Here is a 24,051-nt window from a genome sequence, read left to right on the forward strand (position 1 = left end):
GAGTCAGGGAGTGTAATTCCTCCAGCTTTGTTGTTCTTTCTCAAGATTGTTTTGGCTATTTGGGTCTTTTGTGCTTCCATACAAATTAAAAATTATTTGTTCCAGTTCTGTGAAAAAATGCCATTGGTAATTTGATAGGGATTGCACTGAATCTGTAATTGCCTTGGGTAGTATGGTCACGTTAACAGTATTGATTCTTCCAGTCCAAGAACACTGTGGATCTTTCCATCTGTTTGTGTGGTCTTAAATTTCTTTCATTAATGTCTTATAGTTTCCAGAGTACAGGTCTTTTGCCTCCTTGGGTATGTTTATTCCTAGGTATTTTATTCTTTTTGATGAGATCGTAAGTGGGATTGTTTCCTTAATTTCTCTTTCTGGTATTTCATTGTTAGTGTATAGGAATACAGCAGATTACTGTATATTAATTTTGTATCCTGCAACTTTACCAAATTCATTGATGAGCTCTAAAAGTTTTCTGGTGGTATCTTTAGGATTTTCTATGTATAGTATCATGCCATCTGCAAACAGTGAGTTTTACTTCTTCCTTTCCAATTTGGATTCCTTTGATTTCTTTTTCTTCTCTGATTGCTGTGGCTAGGACTTCCAAAACTATGTTGAATAAAATGGTGAGAGTGGGTATCCTTGTTTTGTTCCTGATGTCAGAGGAAATGCTGTCAGTTTTTCACCATTGAGTATAATATTACCTGTGAGTCTGTCATATATGGCCTTTATTGTATTGAGGTATGTTCACTCTGCACTTTCTGAAGAGTTTTTATAAATTGATGTTGAATTTTATCAAAAGCTTTTTCTGCATCTATTGAGATGATCATATGGTTTTTATTTTTCAGTTTGTTAATGTGGGTTGTATCACATTGATTGATTTGCAGATATTGAAAATTCTTGCATCCCTGGGATAAATCCCAGTTGATCATGGTATATGATCGTTTAATGTATTGTTGGATTCAGTTTGCTAGTATTTTGTTAAGGATTTTTACATCTATGTTCATCAGCTATATGGACCTGCAATTTTCTTGTTTTGTAAGATTTTTGGTTTTGGTGTCAGAGTGATGCTGACCTCATAGAATAAGTTTGGAAGTGCTCTTTACTCTGTAATTTTTTGGAATAGTTTCAGAAAGATAGGTCTTAACTCTTCCTTAAATGTTTGATAGAATTTACCTGTGAAGCCATCTGTTCCTAGACTTTTGTTTGTTGGGATTTTTTAAAATTACTGATTCAATTTCAGTACTGATAATTGATCTGTTCAAATTTCCTATTTCTTCTTGGTCTGTCTTGGGAGATTGTACCTTTCTAAGGATTTGTCCATTTTTTCTAGGTTGTTCATTTATCGACATGTAGTTGTTTGTAGTGGTCTCTTATAAGCCTTTGTATTTCTGTGGTGTCGGTCATAACTTCTCCTTTTTCATTTCTGATATTTTTGATTTGGGCCCTCTCCCTTTTTTTCTTGATGAAAGAAAAACCTTGTCTGGCTAAAGGTTTATCAATTTTATTTATCTTTTCAAAGAACCAGCATTTAGTTTCATTCATCATTTCCATTGTTTCTTAAGTCTCTATTTCATTTATTTCTGCTTTGATTTTTGTGATTTCTTTCCTTCTACTAAATTTAAGTTTTGTTTGGTCTTCTTTCTGTAGTTCCTTTAGGTATAAAGTTAGATTTTTTGAGATTTTTCTTGTTTCCTGTGATAAGCGTGTACTGCTATAAACTTCCCTCTTAGAACTGGTTTTTCTGTGTTCCATAGATTTTGGATCATTATGTTTTTGCTTTCATTTATCTCTAGGTATTTTTTGATTTCCTGTTTGATTTCTTCAGTGATCCAGTAGTTGTTTAGTAGCATATTGTTTAGCCTCCATGTGTTTGTGTTTTTTGCAGTTTTTTCCTTGTAATTAATAATAAAATAAACTCAAAATGGATTAAAGACCTAAATGTAAGACAGGATACTGTAAAACTCCTAGAGGAAAACATAGGCAGAACATTCTTTGACATAGATCACAGAAGTATTTTTTTGGATCTGTCCCTTAGAGTAATGGAAACAAAAGCAAAAATAAACAAATGGAACCTAATTAAACTTAAAAGTTTTTGCATAGCAAAGGAAACCATAAATAAATGAAAAGACAACCTACAAATGGGAGAAAAAATTTGCAAATGATATGACCAACAAGGGATTAATCTCCAAAATATACAAATAGCTTATGCAGCTCAATATCAAAAAAAAAACAAAACAAAAAACCCAGTCAAAAAATGGGCAGAAAACCTAAATACTGTATACATTTCTTCAAAGAAGACATGCAGAAAGCCAACAGGAGCATGAAAAGATGCTCAACATCACTAATCATCAGGAAAATGCAAATCAAAACCACAATGAGATATCACCTCACACCTGTCAGAATGGCTGTCATCAAAAAGAACACAAATAAAAAATGTTGACGAGAAAAGGGTACCCTTGTACACTGTTGGTGGGAATGTAAATTGGTGCAGCCACTGTGGAAAACAGTATGGCGGTTTCTCAAAAAATTGAAACTAGAACTACCACATGACCCAGCAGTTCCATTCCTGGGTATATATTCACAAAAACAAAAACACTAATTTGAAAAGATAAAAGCACCCCAGTGTTCATAGCAGCATTATTTACAATTGCCAAGATATGGAAGCAACCTAAGTGTCCATCAACAGATGAATGACTAAAGAAGAGGTGGTACATATGTATAATTGAATACTACTCAGCCATAAAAAAGAATGAAATTTTGCCATTTGCAGCAATGTGGATGGACTTTGAGGGCATTATGCTAAGTGAAATAAGTCAGACAAAGAAAGACAAATACTGTATGATATGATTTTGATTCCACTTATATGTGGAATCAAAAAATACAACAAACTAGTGAATATAACAAGAAACAGACTCATAGATATAGAGAGCAAGCAAGTGGTTATCAGTGAGGAAAGGGAAAAGGGGGCAATATAGGTGTAGGAAATTAAGAGGTAAAAAGTATTATGTATAAAATAAGCTACAAGGATATATTGTACAACACTGGGAATATAGCCAATATTTTATAAAATGTATGTTGAAACTGTCAAAGAAATTTTAAGTGACTGCAGACTTAATATACCTAATAGTAGGCATATTCAGTATCTACTGATTAAGAACAACATAATAAAAGAAAGCCATCATAGATATTTTGAAATGAATATATATCTTATTTCCCCCAGCAACATCTACATAAATTTTGAGAACAATGTACATATCCATATGAGACATTACATATTCAGGATGTAGACAGTAATTCATGCAGATTCTTTGCAAAATACTACAAGCCCTTTGATTCACTGTTGAGCACATAATCTACACCACTCATTTCATACTTAACTTGCATTATAATATTATTTTGTTGCTGTTTTCTATTATTTAAACTTCACATGTGCTTGTCTAAGTCATATACTTCTTGAGGGAAAAGATCAAAAATCAAATTTCCTCTGTTTATCCTACAGAAGTCAGCAGTTAACAGAGGCTGAAGGAAGGAAAGAATGAAGGTGGTTTACTGTGTGCCATTGATAGCTACTAATCCTTATATATTTTTTGTTAATTTCTTGTTATAGGCCTTTTCTTGGGAAATGAAGAGGAAGCAGAGACAAAACCTTGTGCAGGAATGTAAGGCTTTGATTGAAGTTGAAACCAACAACAGCAATCCAGATATAATCGAGGTGAGATAAACTCTCCTGACTAAATGACACCTTGAAATTTATTCACATTTGTAAAGATTAGCGGAATCCAAAAAACATTTCACATTAGTGCCTCAAAGTAACTGAAACATGTTGGTGAATAACCTAGTTTTTAGTTTTTAGGTGAAGAAACAAGACTCAGAAAAGTTTGTTGCTTGCCCAAAGGTATACAAACTAGTGAAAATACAACTGGGACTTATACCTCCTGACCACTAGTCCGTAATGCTTTTCGTTTTAGTTATCAGGGTGAGAAAGCTTTAATATTGTTAATGTGTGCGTGTGTGTGTGTGTGTGTGTGTATACAAAACTTGAAGTTCATCTCAAAACCTACATGCCCAAGTCCAAAGCGTAGATTCTCACCAGAAAGTATAATTCTAAACTGACTGAAGCCACAGCTAAAAAGTCCTGCTGAGAGAAGTCTTTTCAAGAAATATGGACATACTTCTCATTTAGTTGTCTAGATTGTGTATCCCTGACTCTAACCTGGTAGTCAATATCAAAGACCTACATGTCTGGACTACTGTACCGCAGACCCCAGCAGAGTTGCTTTCCCTCACTGAACCAAGTGTAAAAGCCCTTAGTGTATAGGGAAAACTGACTCAAGGAATATGAGGAACACTTCATCTGTGAAGCCATGTTAAAGACATTGTCCATTATGTTATAGAGAGCCCTTTGTGTTACAATAAAAAGGTTCATTTGGATATTAGAGTTTAATATCAGGAAAAATCTATTTGATATTTTCTTTTATCGGAATATGGATTTTATCACTCACTATAGTTCTCTTTGTACCTCGATTGCCAAGAAGCTTATAACTAAACTTCAAACGAAATAAGAATAAATGCAGTTTCCTCGATGGTTGTCATTTTCTGACATGAGAAGTGAGGGTATTTAGAAAAAGGCCTGCCCCACTGTACATGTCTGTAGGTAAGTTACCTCAAAATGGTATTTAGGATTGTGGATAAAGTTTCAGTTATAAATGAGCCAAGGAGGAGCAGAATGTCTTCTGACTTTAATCTAATTTATGTGCCCTTCAGCAGAAAAACATGGTCACAAGGTACATGATATAGCAATAATAGAGGCTTTATTTTAAAAAGTTTTCATCACGGACCTTTTCAGACATGGCACAGTCAACCCCAGTGTGCCCATTTCCCACCTCCAACGATTATCAGCGCATGCCTGGTCTTGTCTCATCTGTATCCTCCCCCTCCCCTGCCACCCCATGGCTCCCAACCATCATATCATTTCATCCATCATTGTAATTGTTTTAAGAAAGTATCCGAAGGGATGTTGAAAAGCTCTAGGAGTGATTTGTGAATGGGAACAGAAAAAAAAAAACCCTTCGTATTGACAGAAAGGAACAGGATGTGCAGAAAGTGAGCACCAATATATTTTCAAAAGGAAAAGGGTCAAAATTTAATCAGAGGCCAGAAAAGAAGACTACAACTAGAGTTGTAAATAGCTCAGCCTCTTTACCTCTTTGAAGCCAAATGTGGTATAACTGTACCTGTGAATATTAGTAGTCACCACCTACTTTGCAGGTCTTCAAAGTCTTTGTGTGTTTTTCATGTAGCCATTGTTTTGCCACCTCTCTAAGCTTTGCATGCAGCTTTTAGCAAGTGCTTTTTCGCAAATTAGGTATGACATATTAAAATTGTCTTTTTATGTAATATTTCTCAATTTCTTATGTTACTTGTGTGAATGTGTGTGGTATGATTTATTTGTGTCCCTGTGATCCTAGCAGGACGTCTGTTTTCAAATTCAAGGTATCTAATTAACTTGGATAAACACTATGCATTATCCAGAGGTGCCCATTAATTTTTCTGTTTGGCTGTGGTTGTAGCAATTCAGGCAGGAAATAATTGCTTCTGAATGCTTGTCTGCCTGTACTTTCTTAAACTCAGAAATTAAAAAAGATTGTTCTTAACCCCTGGGCTCCTACCCAGTCATCTTCTAACTGTGGTGCTTGTGTGTGTGTGTGCGTGCGTGCGTGCGCGCGCATGTGCTGACCCTGCAGCTGTCAAATTTAAAGAAGGAGGGTATGCAGGGCTGCAAGGGGTTATCACTTAAGGAAGAGCAATTGGCTACCCATCGCCTACTGCAGTTAAATGGTTTTTATTACTTTGGTGAATTTACTGCAGCCCAGGGTATTATTTTCAGGTGTAATGGCTCCAAAATATATGTTCAGCTCACCAAAGAAAGTCCATCTCACAGGAATGACATCACATTATCCCAACTCACGAGACTGTTGTATAATATCATAGTGACAGCTTAGTCATTTAAAACATAAATCAAGCCTCAGTCCAGTTGGAAGACACATTCCAACTTTCGTGGTGTGTTCTCTCCCTTTATGCCTGTCTGTGTGAGCTGGCCAGTTACAATCTGATGGTGCTGGTGAGCTATGTGCCTGAATATTTAAAGGGCTTTCAGCTAAGACAGCCTGCTGTGTCCACTTCCCCACACAGGCTGGTGGGGATGATGTTACCAATTGCAACTATAACATTAAAAGAGCATTGGCCCAGCACCCTCATCCTATGCCTCCCTGTGCTCTTCTGAGTGTGTTTTTCTCACGTTATATGGAGAACATCTCTATTCTTTTTTGTTTTAGACGATACATATCGAAAGGTTTTTTTTTTTGTTATTTGTTTGTTTCTTGACATACAATAAACTGCATATATTTAAAGTGTACAATTTGATATTTTTTCTTATTAGTAATGTATATATGGCAGTCCCAATCTCCCAATTCATTCCCCCCCAGCCCTCCCTGCTTTCCCCACTTGGTGTCCACATGTTTGTTCTCTACATCTGTGTCTCCATTTCTGCCCTGCAAACCGGTTGATTTGTACCACTTTTCTGTATTCGCATATATGCGTTAATATACAATATTTGTTTTTCTGCCTCACTTCACTCTGTGTGACAGTCTTTAGGTCCATCCATGTCTCTACAAATGTCCCAACTTCGTTCCTTTTTACAGCTGAGTGATATTCCAGTGTATGTATGTACCACATCTTCTTTATCCATTTATCTGTTTGTTGATGGACATTTAGGTTGCTCCCATGTCCTGGTTATTGTAAATAGTGCTGCAGTGAACATTGGAGTGCATGTGACTTTGAATTATGATGGAGAACATCTCTATTCTGATCGGCACATTCTTTCTTTTGTGTGTTGTTAATGTCTGTCAGTCTGCCTTCGGGAAGGATTTTTTTTTTCATATTGGGGCACTTCATTTCCCTCTCTTCCAAGTTTCAGGCACTCTTGCTCTTGTACCAACAGTTGTGCAATTTCAAGTGAAATGATAAGAGTATTATTACTTTTCAGATTTATGTTGAATCTGACCATTGCTGATTATTTCAGCTATATTGTTATATAATCTCTAAAATCACCTCATCTGCTGGGGCTCAGGGTTATAACAGTTTCAGCTGTTTTCCTAACTTTCTCCTCCTCCTACTCCCCGTAATCCTTGATTGAATGCTTTTTTATATTCCTTTTTCTGCAAGGCCTACAGTCTCTGGAGGCTAAAAAAAGAAATGTTTTCTTTTGTTTTTCACTTTCTCAATAATCCTTTCTGGGATAATCCTTATTTTTGAGTCATTTGTAATGTTTGTATCTTATGTGTATCACATTTCACATGCTTCCTAATCCTTCATGTGCTGTTGGGCTTCATTTTCCTTATTTCCAGTTGCTTCTGATCACATAGTTTGCGGGTGTCACTTCTGTGGCATTTTTTCCTTTTTGATATTAATTTATGCTGGCCTTTCAGCCAGCATGAGCCATTCATTTTCAAAGTCCATGCAGTGAGAGCGTTCTTGGTAAGACCTTCTTGCGTGTTGTTGGGGGCTGTGGAAATCTCCAACTGGGATTCAGTTAAACTCCAGGCATTTTTTAGAGATTAAAAAACTGTCATGAAAATAATGAGGATTTTTTTTTTTAAGGACATCTTAATCCTCTTCAAAATGCCCTAGATAGCCACTTGATTGGACCTTTGGAGACATTATGTATGGGGCCATCAGTCTCCACTGCAGCAAACTTCTTTCATTATTTTACACAATCTTTTTAGCACAGCTACCATTCCCTCCTCCATTTCAGGGCAACTGTGTGATCCAGATTTATTATCTCAGCTTTGCAAAACTATTTTTCTAGAAGTCTACTATGTGTATGTGTGCACGTGTGTTTTAGTGGAGTTAGCCTTTCCTTTTTCTGTGTGGCTGTGATGAAATTCAGCTACTGTACTTCACATGTATCATCTCATCTAATCCTTTTAATAACCTGAAGGTACATTCTCTTTTCATCCCCATTTTCCAGATGAAGAAAATGTGTATGCTCAGGGTCACAGTCAGGAATTGGTCCCCTTACACTGTAGCTGTTCAACCTCAGCTCCCACTTTCTTAACCACTCCTCCTTATGACTTCTCCCTTTATCACTCATCTCCACGTGCTGACTCCCGCATCAGTTCAGGCCATTGCATACAAGTTGGTTGGAGTGCACAGATACACTTTGCTCAGGGATGAGGATTTGAAGGTACAGATAAATACTGCATTGATTAACACTCAGCATACTTTGGCTTAGATAGGTTTCCAGAGTTTCATAGATGGGCATTCTCCAGCCAAGAGTCTTGAATTCATTTTTTTAAAAAAATCAAGCCATCATTCACTCCTTGCCCAGATTAAGCTAACTTCCCTTTAGCCCTTTTTTTTAACTTTTCCATCCCAAATCTGACCTACACAGTACTGTTCTTTTGTGCTCACTATATGATTCTTTTCTTTCCAGTCAGCCTACAGTCTTATAGTAATCATCAGGATCATCACCGCAGGGATGGTTCCTGGAGAGGAGAGTCTTCTTGCTCAAGATTACGAGTCGAGTAATATGGTTGTGGTCATAACTGTACTGCCGGCCCCTCCCTTGAAGCTGGTGTTTTCTGACCCTTGGCCTCCAGAAAATCTTATTATTTCCCATTTTCCATGCTCTAAACACACACCCTGCCCTCTCTTTTAATGAATAGTGGATGTTCTGAACTTTTTCTGTCTCGAGCATTTACAAACCCGTGTGTAAATTTCAAATATGTCCCAGTTAACCCCAGATAAGGAGGAAGTAGAAACTCTTACTCCACCTCTTACACGTCAGGGGAATCAGTGTCTGAGTGAAGCTTGCTGCAGTTCTGCTTTACCGGAGCAATGCCCCGTGGTGCTGTTGTAATTAAGGGTTTGTCTAAGTTCAATTAAAAACTCCTTGTGCACAGCTATGTGATAAATTGGCAGTTCAGCTTTACTCCAGGCAAAAATTTGGCATATGAGCTCCGTAGGACCCCAGTGCTCCTCAAAGTAATGTGATCTGATCAGCTGTCACTGCACCATGCTTAATAGGAGCAATAAAAATAAAAATGAAGCAATGGGACTAGATTCCCAAGCATCTTGTCAAAGAGGTAAGCAGTCTCAAGTTATGTCATCAGTTGAGATATAAAAAGCAGCTATACAGAATAGACATCCTAGAAGATCTATTCTGAAAGATGACTGGGCAAATTAGGTTGCCAAACCACAACAGATGGTCAGGCAAGCAAATGATCCATTGGAAGAATGTTTCAAAATGCAGGAACACCAGGGGGATAAAATTTCCAATGCCAAGAGCAAGTTAGAGAAGTTGAGCAGGAATAATTTTCTGAGACTCAAGTCAGAGTGATAAAAGTACTAACTTTTTGTTACCCAAGTGCATGCTTTTGTTCATCTTGGTGGAGCATGTACTCCAAGTTGACATTATGCAAATCTTCTGACTCTAATATGAAGCAACATTTACCTTTATCCTATACTAGTATTTGTTGTTTTTCCATATTTTATCTTCTTTGAGTTACTGCTCTGAATATCAGTTGCTAAGGCAGTGAAAGAATATCTGTGGGTGTGGTTATTTTAAATCAGGTTGGACTTGCCTGTTTAATAACCAGGAACCATACTATCTTTTTGGTTGGACTGGCTTTGGCTCGTTTGTCCTCTGTGGTCATTTAGGTGTTTTTACTGGCAGATGGATTCATTTCATTTTCCCAGTCTGCAGACATTTAAAAAACTCAATGGGCAGATCATCACTGACAGATATATTTTAAGAGTTTGGCAATGGAGTCTCTGGGGTTTACTCTGAAAGCTGTAACCTCCAGCATCTAGTCCCCTGTGTGATACTTTCCGGGGCTGAAGAAAGACTGATGAAAAAAGAAGTGAGTGGATGGAACCATCTTCCTATTTCAGCACGACCTAAGTCCTTTACCAACTACGTCTGGTTAGCTCTTTAGGGCATCTTTCAAAAGAGGCTGATGCCAGCTTAGAAAAGGCATCAACCCACTCTGAATGTCTAGGACCATTGATGGGGTCTCCATGGTATGTTATAAAAGCTGAGGAATGTCTACTAATAAGAAAAAAAATTGTACACTTAAAATATATGCAGTGTATTGTATGTCAGTTGTATCTCAATAAAAGTTCTTAAAGAAAAAAAAAAGAATTTCAGCTTTAATTAAAAAAAAAAAAAGCTGAGGAATGTCTGGAAGAGCTGAGTTTCCAGTGTCTAGGTTTGTGTTCTGTGGTAGCCAAAACAAACAAACAAACAAAAAAACCCAAACCCCAAAATGAACAAACAAAAAACAACAGTAAGTACCCTGTTTTGGCATCAGTATATGACAATGAAAGAAGATGACTCCGTAACCCAAAAGAGGTGAGAAAAGAAGAAAAGTGAATAACCTGTATAGCCAGTCCCTAAATCAGCTGCATTCACCCTAAATACACAATTTTTTCTGACTCCTGACAGAAAAGTTTTTTAAATGGGAAACTGCATTGATATGGCAATAACATGCTTTCTGATTATTAAAGTTCCCTTAATTTCAAAAGCAAGATATTTGTCAGTCGATTTTCCTGGTTGATGGTTTTATCATTGCCTCTCTGTGAACTTGTATGGTCCTGTGATTGTTGCTAACAGTGGCAGAAATTTCACAGACAAGCAGCCCCTTTATGAGATACAAGCCAGAGCTGCCCCAAGGGCTTCGGAGGAAAAATTGCCTGTACTCATCCTCCACGGTATCATCCAACAACTCACCAACAGACTTACAGACACAATGCAATGTGTGATACAGCCCCGACCTAGAGGAAAGCCTTGTGGGCAATTTATAATGAATCTAAATATTCAAGTGCCAGTGTGTGAACTATCAGCAACCATGCACCAGTTCAAGACACATTTACTGAACAATAGTACGTTAGAGATTTTGAAGGACACCAGAGAAAGAAAAGAAAAGAAAAAATACATGATCTCTACTCTCAAGGAGCAGAAAAGTTGGAAGACACTTTTACAAAACCATGAGTTAGCATTATTTTATGCAAAGGAGACAGGCTCTGAACTCTGATGGATGGACCCAGGTTCGAATTCAGACCTGCATGCCATGTCAGTTGTGTCAATTTATGGTCTTCTGGTTTCTTATCTATAGAAGGGGAATAATAATATTACCTACTCTCAAGGTTATTATGAGAATTAATGGAAGGATTTGTAACAGAATGAAAATAATTCTTTGTGTTATGAAAAACATTTAAAAAAAAACACCTTTTGTAATTCCAAAGGAGGCAAATTCAGCCTTTGGATGGGCCAAGAGATGGGAGCAAAGAATGAAAACTGAGAGAGTGACATTGCTTTGTGGAAGAAAAGGGAGAGCTAGAGAGTGACCCTGTGTGTGGGGGAAGGGGTGGGAGGGAGGGGAAAGGAGGTAATCCCACAAGCAGGAAAATACTGGTGCTGCAGGATTGGAGAATCTGGAGGGGAAGTTTTGTAGAGAGAGGTGAGGCAGCTAGCAATTGGAGAAGTAAAGTAGAGCTGCTTCATGGTAATGTTAAGCTGATTTTTGCCTTATGTAAAACACAATTTTCAGTAAAATCTGTATAGTTATTAATGCTGTGTTTAGTTGCATATGTTTTTGGGAGATGGACCCAAGTTTTGAATTCTGTTTTGAAGTGTCATGGCAAGAATCAAGGCTGCTACAGGATCCCAGTCTTGTCTGCGTCCCGCAGATATGATGCTTGGCTATTAAAAAGTAATTAAAACTATTTGTAATTTACTATTAATACTTTTTCAGTATGTTCTAGAGCAAATAAAAAAGATATTTCATAAAGAGTAGGACTCATAATTGTCTTAAAAAGTGGGAAAGGGGACTTCCTAGATGGCGCAGTGGGTAAGAATCCACCTGCCAATGCAGGGGACACAGGTTCGAGCCCTGCCCCAGGAAGATACCACATGCCGCGGAGCAACTAAGCTCATGCGCCACAACTATTGAGCCTGCGCTCTAGAGCCCGTGAGCCACAACTATTGAGCCTGTGTGCCACAACTACTGAAGCCCACGCGCCTAGAGCCCATGCTCTGCAACAAGAGAGGCCACCACCATGAGAAGCCCATGCACCACAACAAAGAGTAGCCCCCGCTCACCGCAACTAGAGAAAGCCCATGTGCAGCAATGAAGACCCAACACAGCCAATAAAATAAATAAATTTTTAAAAAAATAAAAAGTGGGAAAGACATAAGAGAAGGAGGAGAGACTGCATTTCAAGTAGAGAGAACTGTGTGGGCAAAGGTATGGAGGCAGCAGTCTACCTAGTGCTTACAGGGAATTCTGAAGTATTCTGAATAATTTTTGGTTATTACAGAGAATGCTTATTAAGAAAGACTGAAAATATTTCCAGATATCTTAGAATCACATTGAGAAGAGTTTTGGAAACCACATAAGGGTTTGTACTTGAGGGAGAAAGTAGTCAGGACATGTAGGCAAGTTTTGAACAGGAACCTTTAATCATGGAGATTTTGTCTAAAGAATTAATTCTTTGTGTTATGAAAATGTTGTGATAATGGAGCAGTACTGGAAAGAGTAGAAACTGAAGACCAAAAACCCAGTAGGATGCTGCTGCCTGGAGACTGTAGTGTGAGAAGACAAGGAAAAATGAAACATTTTGAAGGAAAAATAGTACAACTTGGGAAGGCGTATGGTAGACTGAACAGGGACAGCAGTTTTGAGATGGCAATCTGGAACAAAAATGTTCTTATAAATAGAAAGAGAACTTGACCAGAGGTATATAAGTGAGCAGAGGTGAGACTGAGGATTTGAAATTTCAGCAAGATATTCAAGCGTAAGTGTCCTGATGTCAGTTAGAAATAACTGGGGCACAAACGGGAAGTTAGAGTTGAAGATGCAGTGAAACCATTATTTGCGTAAAGGTGTTAATTTAACTACCCAAAATTTTCTTTGAAGGATTGAGAGTAGACAGAAAAATAATAATTACCCAGGAACAGTTGGGACACAGAAGATTATCAAAATCAAGAGCAGAAAGGATTCCAAGGGACTTCTTCATGCTTCCCCATCTCAGTAAATGATACCGTCACCCACAGTTGCTCAGGCCAAACACCTGAATTTCTTTCTTTCACATCCTGCACTCAACCCGTCAGCCAATCTTGCTAAATCAGCCTTCAAATACATACTCTGTTCTCCCACCTCCACATCTACCCACCTGGCCAGGTCACTAATATCCCTCACCAGGACTACAGCAGTAGCCCTGTAAAAGATTCCACTGCTTCGTTTGGCCTCCACAGGGTAAAAATCTAAGTATCCCATCCAAAATATGTCAGATTATGCTGTTCTCCTACTTAGTACCCTCCAATGGCTTTTTTAAATTTTCATTGAAGTATAATTGAGTTACAATTTTGTATTAATTTCTTCATACAGAAAAGTGACTCAGTTATGCACATATACATATATTCTTTTTCATATTCTTTTCCATTATGATTTGTCACAGGATGTTGAATATAGTTCCCTGTGCTGTACAATAGGACCTTGTTGTTTATCTATCCCGTATACACTAGTTTGCATCTGCTAATCCCAAACTCCCATTCCTTCCCTCCCCTACTTCCTCTCCTCCTTGGCAACCACAAATTCTCTGTATCTGTGAGTCTGTTTTTGTTTCACAGATATGTTGATTTATATCGTATTTTAGATTCCACATATAAGTAATATATGTGATATATCATATTTATCTTTCTGACTTACTTTACTTAGTATGATAATCTCTAGGTCCATTCATGTTGCTGTAAAAGGCATTATTTTATTCTTTTTTATGGCTGAGTAATATTCCATTGTATATATGTACCACATTTTCTTTATCCTGTCTTCTGTTGATGGACATTTAGGTTGTTTCCTTGTCTTGGCTGTTGTAATAGTGCTGCTGTGGACATAGGGGTGCGTGTATCTTTTTGAATTATAGTTTTGTCTGGATATATGCCCAGGAGTGGGATTGCTGGAGCATATGGTAGTTCTATTTTTAGTTTTTTGAGGAACCTGCATGCTGTTCTCCATAGTGGCTGCAGCGATTTACATTCCCATCAACAGTGTAAGAGGTGAACCCTCCGATGGCTTCTGCTCACACTTAGAGCAAAATGTAGTGCCCTCCAAGAGCACTACATGACCTGGCCTGCCTTCCTTGCTGTCCTCACTGCCTACTGTTCATTCCTTCTCTCACTCCAGTCTAGTCATCCTCGCCTTCCTTGGCCTCCAACACCCTAAGCTTATTTTTCCTTCACAGCCTTTTTCTTTGTTGTTCCTAATGCCTGGACTCTACTACTTCCCACCCCCAGCAACACACATGGACTTTCTTGACTTGCTTTTCAACTTTGTTTTGTTCTGTGAGTATATGGAGGATCAGTTACTGTCTTAGACATTGGCGATACGGCAGGAAAAAATTAGGCACTGTTCCCTGTCTTCGTGGTGCTTCCATTCTAATGGGGGAATCAGACAATAGACAAGATAAATAAGTAAAATACATTGCGTGATAGTCAATGGTAAGTGCCGAGGAGAGAAGCAGAGCAGAGGAAGGGGACAGGAAGTGTCAGTGTGGGTGTGGTGAGATTGAGAGCAGCTTTATATAGAAGGGGCAAGAAAGGCCCAACGGGGGCGGGGGATGTTTGAGGAAAGACTAGAAAAAAGTTGGGGGAATAAACAAGTCAACAGCAAGTCAAAGACCTGGAGAAAGGAGGGTGTGGAAGAGGACAGTGAGCCCAGAGGGGCGGCTGGGTAATCCAGCTAGTTCACTCTCCTTCTCTTACCTGTGATGTTTTTCTTCAAAGAACTTGCATTATTACATATCCATCTATTTATTTATTTAATGTCTTTCTCCCTCGTTAGAAAATAAGCTTCATAAAGGAAGGACTTTGTAGTCTTCATCATAACAGTGGAGTTGCTCATACTGGGAACTCAATTTTATTGAATAAACTCATGAACAGAAGAGAGGCACCTAGAACGTAGTGTTAACTATGGAAGAGTGAAAACAGGAGGGGCCTTTGAACTTGGCAGGAGGGCAAGCACTGGTCTGGTAGCCTTTATGGGTCCTGGGTAAAATGGAGTGGGTATGGAAGGACAAAGAAAGAGAAGGAAAGAAACCAGACACAGTGATATCAGCCAGTTCTTAAGTTTCCTTAAGGAGAGCTGAATGAGAAAGTGTTACGCAGTTGACTATGGTATGCTCTTTTTCCTCTCTCTGCTTATTTGTGATTTATTTATTCTCTTAAATAGACACTTCACAAAATTGAGCACAAGGTATTATGCAGATCCTTTGCATCCCTTGGAGAACTGACAAATCCCACTATACTCATTGTTAACATAATTTTAATTAAGGTATCTAAAACCCCTTGTTAAGACTTAACTGTAATCTCATGTACTGTGTGGGAAGTATTATCTATTTCATAACGGAGGTAAACTCTTAGGAAAGAGATATCCCCAAATTGCAGAGGATGAGACAGTTAAGCCTAAATGACTGGAAAACATTTCTGTAATGAAATGAAGTAACATATGTGAAAGAGCTTTGCAAGTATCAAAATATACAAATAGTGTTATTGGAAAGACAACTGCATGTTTTCTGGTCTTAGCTTGAAAAAATTCAGACCTTCAAAGCTGCAAGTACATCGTAAAAAAAAAGGCAGCACCCTATGAACTCAGATATTTACACAGTGTCATTTAAAAGGAAATACTGTAGGCTGTGGATTGTTTATCCAAAATATTTTAAACATTCCTATGCCAAAGAATAAAGGAAATATAGGAAAAGAAATGAAAACAAGGGAATATCTCCTGCAATAGAGATGGTAAAGCTTTGTGTAAGTAACATTTTTGGGGTAAGGGGACATATCTGATCCTCATGGAAACAGCCCCCACACAGCAGAGCTCAAAGCAGAGAAATAAACAGTAAAATGCAAAAATAATTTCAAGAGGCTGTGTTAATAATACCACCACCAAGATTTCCCTACTGGGAGTGCTGTCATTTTTGTTAAGCTTGGATACTTTTATCTTGTCTGATTTCCATCATAAGGAGAAGCTACCAAAGAAAATGAACACATCCTGAGCAGAAGCATCACAGATTATTACAAAGTGATTATTACTAAAAGTGTTAAGTAGTTCCTCTCATGCACTTATCTTATTACTGTTAACTGTGGTGGGAAATAGTCTATGCTGCTTATAAACTGGTCAAAACAATATTCATTCAAAGGAGAGGCACTTAAAGTATGTAGATCTGCCTTACATATCAACACATCAGAAGAAAATTTTAAATTTTATGTTGCATCAGAAATAAATAAGATATCCATTTTAAAGTCATTTTGCAAAATGAACTTTAAAACATATATGCACTTTACTTACTTCCTGGGGCATGAATTTATTCACAGTATAAAAGTAAAAATATTTTGAAATGGACCAAAGTAGCTTAGAATCAGTTTTATTTATTTCCCCCTACCTGCAAGGCTTGCTTTCTCTTGATTTGGGCAAAATAGAAAATGATGGTGATGGATGGCCTCACAGTTCTTCCGTTGCTAGGTTACATGTGTGTCCGTTTAACCTGCTTCCTGATAGGGCGCCCTTTCCAGAATGCCATGTAAAATATATGCCTTTGTTTCCTGGGAGGAGAGAAAAGGAGGGTTGATAGCCTCTCCATCCCATGTTTGTTTAGCAGTTTAGAGGGGGCATGAAAGGCGAAGGATACACACACAGTGGGTGACCTCCAGACAACTGACAGCTCCACGCCTCATACCAGGGGATGGAGTCAGAGCCCCGTGTGTCTCAGCACGTGTTCAGGGGTCTTCTGATCAAGGAGCAGACACAGCTTCTGCTTTACCCCTGTCTTCTTCAGATTCCTTTTTTACTGCCTTTGCCCCACCTTCTCACACACTAAAAAATGCGTGAAAGGAGCTTCTGGATCTGTTTTCCTGAATGGCATAAACAAACTCTCTCTCGCGCTCTCTTTCCCTCTCTCTCTCTTTCTCCCTCACTCTGATCTAAAGAAGTGCGTTCCCAAAATGCAAGTTTCTTTTGTGTGAGCCTTGTAAAACAGGCTGACAGGATTCCCAAAGTGATGGGAGAGCTGGTTTGTGGTCACCATATTCCACCCCCAACGTCTCCCGACCCCCCTCGGCCTCCGTCCCCAACACCACACACACACATCCCCTTACCCCAGGTGCCACCAACCCTCCTGGCTCCTGCATTCGACACATTAAGGCTCTGCAACCCCTTTTAAGCAGATTTCCTGCGATTCTGTCTAACGACAAGATGTCCCTTCCCTCAGCTTCCCAGGTACACTCCCCAGCCCCAGCCCCACGTTCTTCCCCTCAGGCCCCAGCCTCCTCAGAGTTCTCCTTGTGCTGACCTTGAGCTCATCCTCTGTGTCTGCTCTGTAGCAACTAGGGGTGTGATCGCCCTTCTCAAAATAGCACAGGCTCCGTGGTTGCTCCTGGTGGTCAAACACTTGACCCATGTGTGAGAGTCATTGTTACATCCATAAAAGATACGGATTTTTAAAAAAATATCTGTACGAATCTTGGTAGAAATGTAAAAATCCCATTAAAGAAATGATAGGTGTAAATATGACAGTTCTAATGAGACTGTCCTTGAGCTGCATGCCAATATAATTTTCGACAGCACGTATGATTGTTTCCCTTCATACCATGTCCCTAAACTGTATTTCTGGCAACTTCATGGTCTCTCTCTGATATGGCATTGATGTTCAAGGTCATTTTTGCACCTTACAGTATGTTCTTTGTTTTTGTACAGCTTTAAATAAAGAGCTTGTTTTTCAGATTTTAGATGAAAGTGACACTGATGTTTCATTGAAACAAGAAAAAAAGGAAGTTCCTCTTATGAAGAAAGGTAAAGAAAAAAGAATCCAGTTTACGTATATCAGTTGTAATGTCTTGAGTTATTTTCCATATGACTTACGTGGCATATCTTATGTATGATATAGATCAGAAGTTTGATAGCAGTTTGAATTTTAAAAAAATTAACTCTGTTGTTCCAGTAGTGGGAGGAGAGGTGGGTAGAGAGTGAGCTGCCAACTTCACTTGTTTTAAAGGTGCAGAGGGACACCTCCTGCCTGAGAATAATGCCCCCAGCACTGGCTCCCTGCCTGAAATTCCCAACAGTGGGTGTATGTCACCCTCCTCATGGAATTCTATGTAGAAATTTGCTGAGGATTGATATCAGTCTATAATTTTCAGAAACTATTTTTGAAAATTATGATGACATTCCTCTGTTTTCACTCATTTAGTTCTTTCTTCATTTTGCATGATTCCTCTGAGATCACTAAGAGTAGTTCAACAAACATATTTATTTGTTCCTTCATGTCCATGGAATGTCATTTGTCTTAGGTGAGAGACTTGAGCTTCCTTTAAGCATAAAGTTGCCATCTTATAATATTCAATCTAAAGACAATTTCCCCGCATAGAGAAGCTAGAAACAAACTAGACTCAAAATTTTATTTTTAGTGTCCAGTCATTATTATTACCAGAATTCTTTTGTTATGTGTTGTGTTGTTATTATGCCGCTGTCTCTTTCATTGTAATATTATACCATTGGGCCTAAGCACAGAACCATTATTTCCATTGTCATCTTCTTATTCTGAAATAGGTTTTAAAGCCTTTCTTAGTCTCCTAAACAGGTCTCAGTTCATTTTGAATCCTTCACTCCCAGTTGCTTTTGTATTGATCCATGTCATTATTTCGTGTTCACTCTTGGTTGTAAGCGGTCTCTTCTTTTATACTTTGTTGCTTAGGTAACCTAATCAGTCATTCATTCACATCTTTATATTTGAACCCATTAGTGAGGTCCATAAGAAATCACACTTTTTCATCAAAATTAGGATAATTTGCCATTCCACAATCAAGATTTCTTCTGTAAGACTCTCTGAATTTTAAAGCCAATCTTTTACAGAAGTTTCAAACTATTTCATGGGCCTTCAAGTATGTGCCTGTTGGATTTCCAAATTGTAATGGAAAAATTGTTAATACAATTTTGATCCTAAAATTAATATTTGATTTCAAATACTCATCCTGGATTTGGAAGGAACAAATTGTGAAATATTTTCAAATGGCTGTAATTATGAATTAGTTGGCTATTGGGTTAAGAAATTTTACTCTGCATGCAGATCATAAGTAAAACCAACTGTGCCTGCAGTATTCTTGGAAAACCTCCCTGTCTATTCTGTGTTTCCTTGGAGGAGTCAGGCAGGTCCTCAGCCATTTACTCTCCATCTAAAACTTTCCTTGTTGCTGTCCTGTTCCACTAGGCCCTCAGTGGCCCTAAACTTATTGGCAACGGTTTACTTGGTGGAACAAAATCATAGCTATCCCAAAGAATTCTAGATAGCTGGAAGAAGAACACATTGACTTATTCCTTAGACTCTCCCCAAAACACTCTTGAAACCAATCCAAGGGGCTCAAAGCACTTCTGCTTTTCAGTGCACTGTAAACAAATCACTGACCTCTCTGAACCTCTGATTCTGAGGTTCCCTGAGTGAGAAGATGGACTAGGTGACGATAGGTCTCTTCCTGCTGTAAAGTTCTGCTCTCTCCTGGAGGCACATTTCTGATTGGGATCTATCAGGATGTCTTTGAACCTGAACCCAAAATGAAAGAGAGTAAGATACTGGGGGAAGACAAGTGGTTGTCTGGGCAGAGGCTGCTGAGAGAAGGGACACTGGACAGTTCCAATTAGTCACCCCGTGCACACCAATAACAGAAAATGAGCATCATTCAAAGGAATTTACAAAAAACAAGCTGCAGAGGCCCTTGGATTCTTATATACTATACACATTTTATTAAGAGGTTATTATAAATTGCCTTAAGAACATGTTGGTGCAGTTTTACAAACGAATGTTTGAATACAAAGCCAAATTATGTACAAGTTGTTAATGAACTGCTAACACTTCTTTCAGTTCACTTTATTCTGCGATCGCTAAAATTTTATTGCCTTCATTTTGTCTATGTTCTTTTGAAGAAAAACAGGAGCTGTGCAGTGATACTCCAGAAATAAAGAGAAACTCTTCATCACCTAACCGGGAAAGGTGAGTGTACTGCGATTATGCAAATCCACGGGAGTACAATTATACTGTTGAAAAGTAATTATCAGTGTTTAAATATAAGAAGAAAGAAAATAATAGCAACAAGCAGAGGCAATTAGTAGTGGAACCAGATTTTACAAAGGAGACAGGAAAGAATAGAATACGCTAGATTTCTTAGCCTTTTCCCAAACCTTTTCATTTTCTTTTGTGAGGATTTGGGAATAATGAACTGGAACAGGCTTAACTTCCTGCTCACAGCAAGCAACTAATTCAAATGACTGTGATATAGTCAAAGAACTGAAAATGTCACATATATCTAATATATGACTATGAAATCATGAGCTGGTTTTTTTATGTGGCTCGTTATCTAATTGTCATACACGTATGTAAGCATAATAATCATCGTATGCTAGAATTTTCTTGACGTGAGACTTGTCATTTTTAAATAAAATCAGCTATTTTGGCTATCCAATAGAGTGAAAAAAAAGGCTTTCAAGGAAGCAAATTCTTACCCTCACACTGCTCCAAACCTGTCTAAGCTGCTTTCCAGGCATTCAGACCCAGTGTTGCTGAAGCCAGATCCTGTGCTTTTTTTGCAGAGGGGCACATTGAATTAAGCACAAGAAAAAACACAAAACTAAACCAGAGAGGAGCTGTTATTTTCCTGCACTTGTTGATTGAGTAGTCACTCTTACCCTCACATCCCATGTCTCCAACTCTTCCACTCAAAAGCCTTTCATCGCCCCCCGCCCCCCTTTTTAGGATGCAGCACAAACTCCTTAGCATGGCACAAGCCCCTTTGCTCCTGCCTCCCAAGTTAGCCCCCACTTTGCTTCTCAGAGTCTCAAAATTACTGACAGTTCTGTTTTATCACCAAATTCCACCTCCTTGTCCTCACTGCTTCTGGGCTTGAACGCCCTCTCGTGCACCAGTCTGTTACCCTCTCATTCACATCCCAGGTCACGTGTTCTCTTCTTTGGGGGGCCCGATTCTCCTGGGCAAGCTCATGTGTTCTCAGAGTCACCATTGCAGGAATCAAACTGCATCATAGTTCATTCAGCTTCAGTGATTATTTGTTAAATACCAACCATGTTCTGACACACAGTGTGAGCAACTCCTCGTGTGAGGTGGACTTGTCCGAGTATCTGTCTTCCCTCTGCCTTTGACCTTCCTAAAGGACAGAGCTCATATCTTTTCTCTTCGACCGCTCTAGCCTCTGACAGGTCTTCCCCGAATGCTGCATCTAAAATGGCCCACCCTGCTTCTCACAAGGCACACTGTCAGATCGTATCATCCTATTGTATTTTTTTCAGAGCCTTTGTTACTGTTTGAAAGTATCTTATTCTATCATCTATTTAACACTTTACATTCTAGCTTTCTTATTTTCTGTATTTTCACTTGAAGCTAACTCACTGCATGAGAGCAGGGCCTGTCCTGCTCACTTCTGTGTCCTTAGTGTCCAGAATAGCACCTGCCTCAGAGCTGGCAGCCTGTAGTATTTGTCGATTGAATAAATTATGTAATTATTTCCCAGTGCTGTTGCTAAGCCATTACGGATGATGCTTTAACCTAGAGTTATTGATTAAATTTGGAGATGAAATTTAAAATCCACCCAAAAACTAAAACATGTTGTGTCTGTTTGTGTATTATTTCACATATTGCTTTTACATTTTTATGAATTTGTGGTTTTTTTTAAATAGTCTTTGAATCATAACTACAATATGAGTGTTAGAGCTACGATCCAGGTAAAACAACCTTAATAGAAGAATCTTATCAAATTTATTAGTAGTGGTAGTGATAATAAAGACAGTTATGGTAACAGTGACAATTGGGTGCTATCTACTGAGCGCTTCCTGTTAGTACTCACGGGGCTAAATTCTGTGTATGTCTTGTCTGATCCTCAGCACAGCTCTGTGAGGTCTGCACTATTATCATTTGGCATAAGAAGAAACAAAGGTTCAGGGAGGAGTCTCTGTGCTCTGGTGTAGTGCATTTTACCCTCCACTCCCAACACCAGCATGAATTTCCAGCATCCCAAAAATGGTTTAAAAAAAAGAAAGAAAGAAAGAAAATAATTAAGGACTTTAATAAAATTTCAGCACAAAGGAGGTTATAATTAATAGGCTTCAGACACTGTGTGTGTTCTTTAACAGACAATTAAGCATTAGTTATAATGTTCTTAATCTTAAAGTATCAGCTGAAGTTAGACAGTATTATTCATGCCAAAGAACTGTTGACAGTAGAAGCACATTCCATTTGATATAAACTATTATCCAAATTTTTTTAAAAGGCGCATACATTGTAAGCATAAGAAACTCTCTAGAGCTGTGGTCTTAATTCACGGATGTTAGCACGAAGGGATTACAAACGTCTCCTTTTCACATGACAAACAAGACCCTGCGTGCTCTGGTCCCTGCCTGCCTACCCAGCTTGCCTCCCGCATTGCATGTGCCCCAGCCCTCTTGAGTTCTTTGTTCCCACGATACTGAAAGCCTGGGGTCTCATTAATACACTACACACTACTTTATGCATCCTCAGTGTGAGCTGTTCTCCATGCTGCAGCCAGTTATTCTTTTAAAACATATATCATTCAGATCACCTCACTTCCATGTAAGAAACCCTGCAATGGTAACACCTGCTCTGCTTAAACTCCAGTCCCCGCCCCATGACCAGTGCCTTCACCTCCTCTCTCTGCGTCTTCTTCCTTTGCATGTCACCCCTGCAGCCCTGGCCTTCTCCTGTGTCTCTCAACAGCTCTACCTTGTTTCTACCCCAGGATCACTACACTTCAGCTGGAACACTTCTCTTCCACCAGATCTTCACTAAATATTCCTTTCAACTGACTTTGCTTTATTTCTGGACCTACCTTCTGTACCTGTCCTCCCCCAGGCTAAAGTAGAACTTGAGTTTAAAAGCCTCTTTCGGCAAATGAGAGACAAATGGTATATGATTACTGTTTTTAAGAATAAATTACTGCCCGTTCTATTTGACTGTGACTACCCCAAAACCTTGAAACAAGATTTGTCAGGAGTAAATAGTAATTCTTATAATTGAGAATTGATTTTATATAGCTACGTAAATGAGTTTCCAGCATTACATTTTTGTCCTTGCTTTCATTTGTTGTGTATTAACATCTCATTTGTCGTGTATTAATATTTCTGAATTTGTTAATATCTAATGTTATTTCTACTTAGAAATTATAAACCTTGCCTTGTTTTTGCCCAGTATGCCCGTGGAAGATTTAAATCCATGTTCTGGATACAAAGCCAGAGTTTCTGTGAGTGGTGGTTGTAAAGTTGCTTCTTCACTGACAAAGCCTTCTCAAAGCACATCTGTCAAGGAAACAGTAAGAAAACTGACATCTAATTTAAGGTAAAGATGTTTACTAACATATTCCCACATGCTTTATTGAATCTTCTAAGCAGTGACAACTCCTGATTTTTTTTCTCTATTTGAGTGGTAACATTAGTGAGAAAATTCAATAGAATGACTTTATGACTTGTCTCCTAACTACACTGATTTAGATATACTGTGGGTTACGTGTCTTTTGAAATGGAACTGTTGTCACTAACTGCCCTATTGTTACATGGTCTGGCAATATGGTGGATGTTAGTCCTCTCTCCAGTGTAATAAAGAACCAGAATTTGTAAGGACAGAAGACAGGAGAGAAAGGGCTATTGAAAACAAATGAATGGGGACATCCCTGGTGGTGCAGTGGTTAAGAATCCGCCTGCCAATGCAGGGGACACAGGTTTGATCCCCGGTCTGGGAAGATCCCACATGCCATGGAGCAACTAAGCCCATGTGCTACAACTACTGAACCCACATTCCACAACTACTGAGCTCACGTGCCACAACTACTGAAGCCCACATGGTGCAACTACTGAAATCTACACACCTAGAGCCCGTGCTCCACAATAAGAGAAGCCACTGCAGTGAGCAGCCTGTGCACCG

The 24,051-nt window shown here is 38.7% G+C and overlaps 1 protein-coding gene across 1 annotated transcript in view; it reads left to right on the top strand.

Annotated features, from left to right (window-relative positions):
- Positions 1 to 24,051, top strand: part of MORC1 (MORC family CW-type zinc finger 1) — a 342,077-nt gene that overhangs the window by 295,675 nt on the left and 22,351 nt on the right. Inside the window, 4 exon segments of the mRNA XM_057697690.1 lie at positions 3,611 to 3,715; positions 17,840 to 17,909; positions 20,034 to 20,100; positions 23,323 to 23,469. Coding sequence (XP_057553673.1) covers positions 3,611 to 3,715; positions 17,840 to 17,909; positions 20,034 to 20,100; positions 23,323 to 23,469 — 389 coding nt within the window.

This window comes from Hippopotamus amphibius, chromosome 10, assembly GCF_030028045.1.
Source record: "Hippopotamus amphibius kiboko isolate mHipAmp2 chromosome 10, mHipAmp2.hap2, whole genome shotgun sequence".
Classification (NCBI taxonomy): domain Eukaryota; kingdom Metazoa; phylum Chordata; class Mammalia; order Artiodactyla; family Hippopotamidae; genus Hippopotamus; species Hippopotamus amphibius.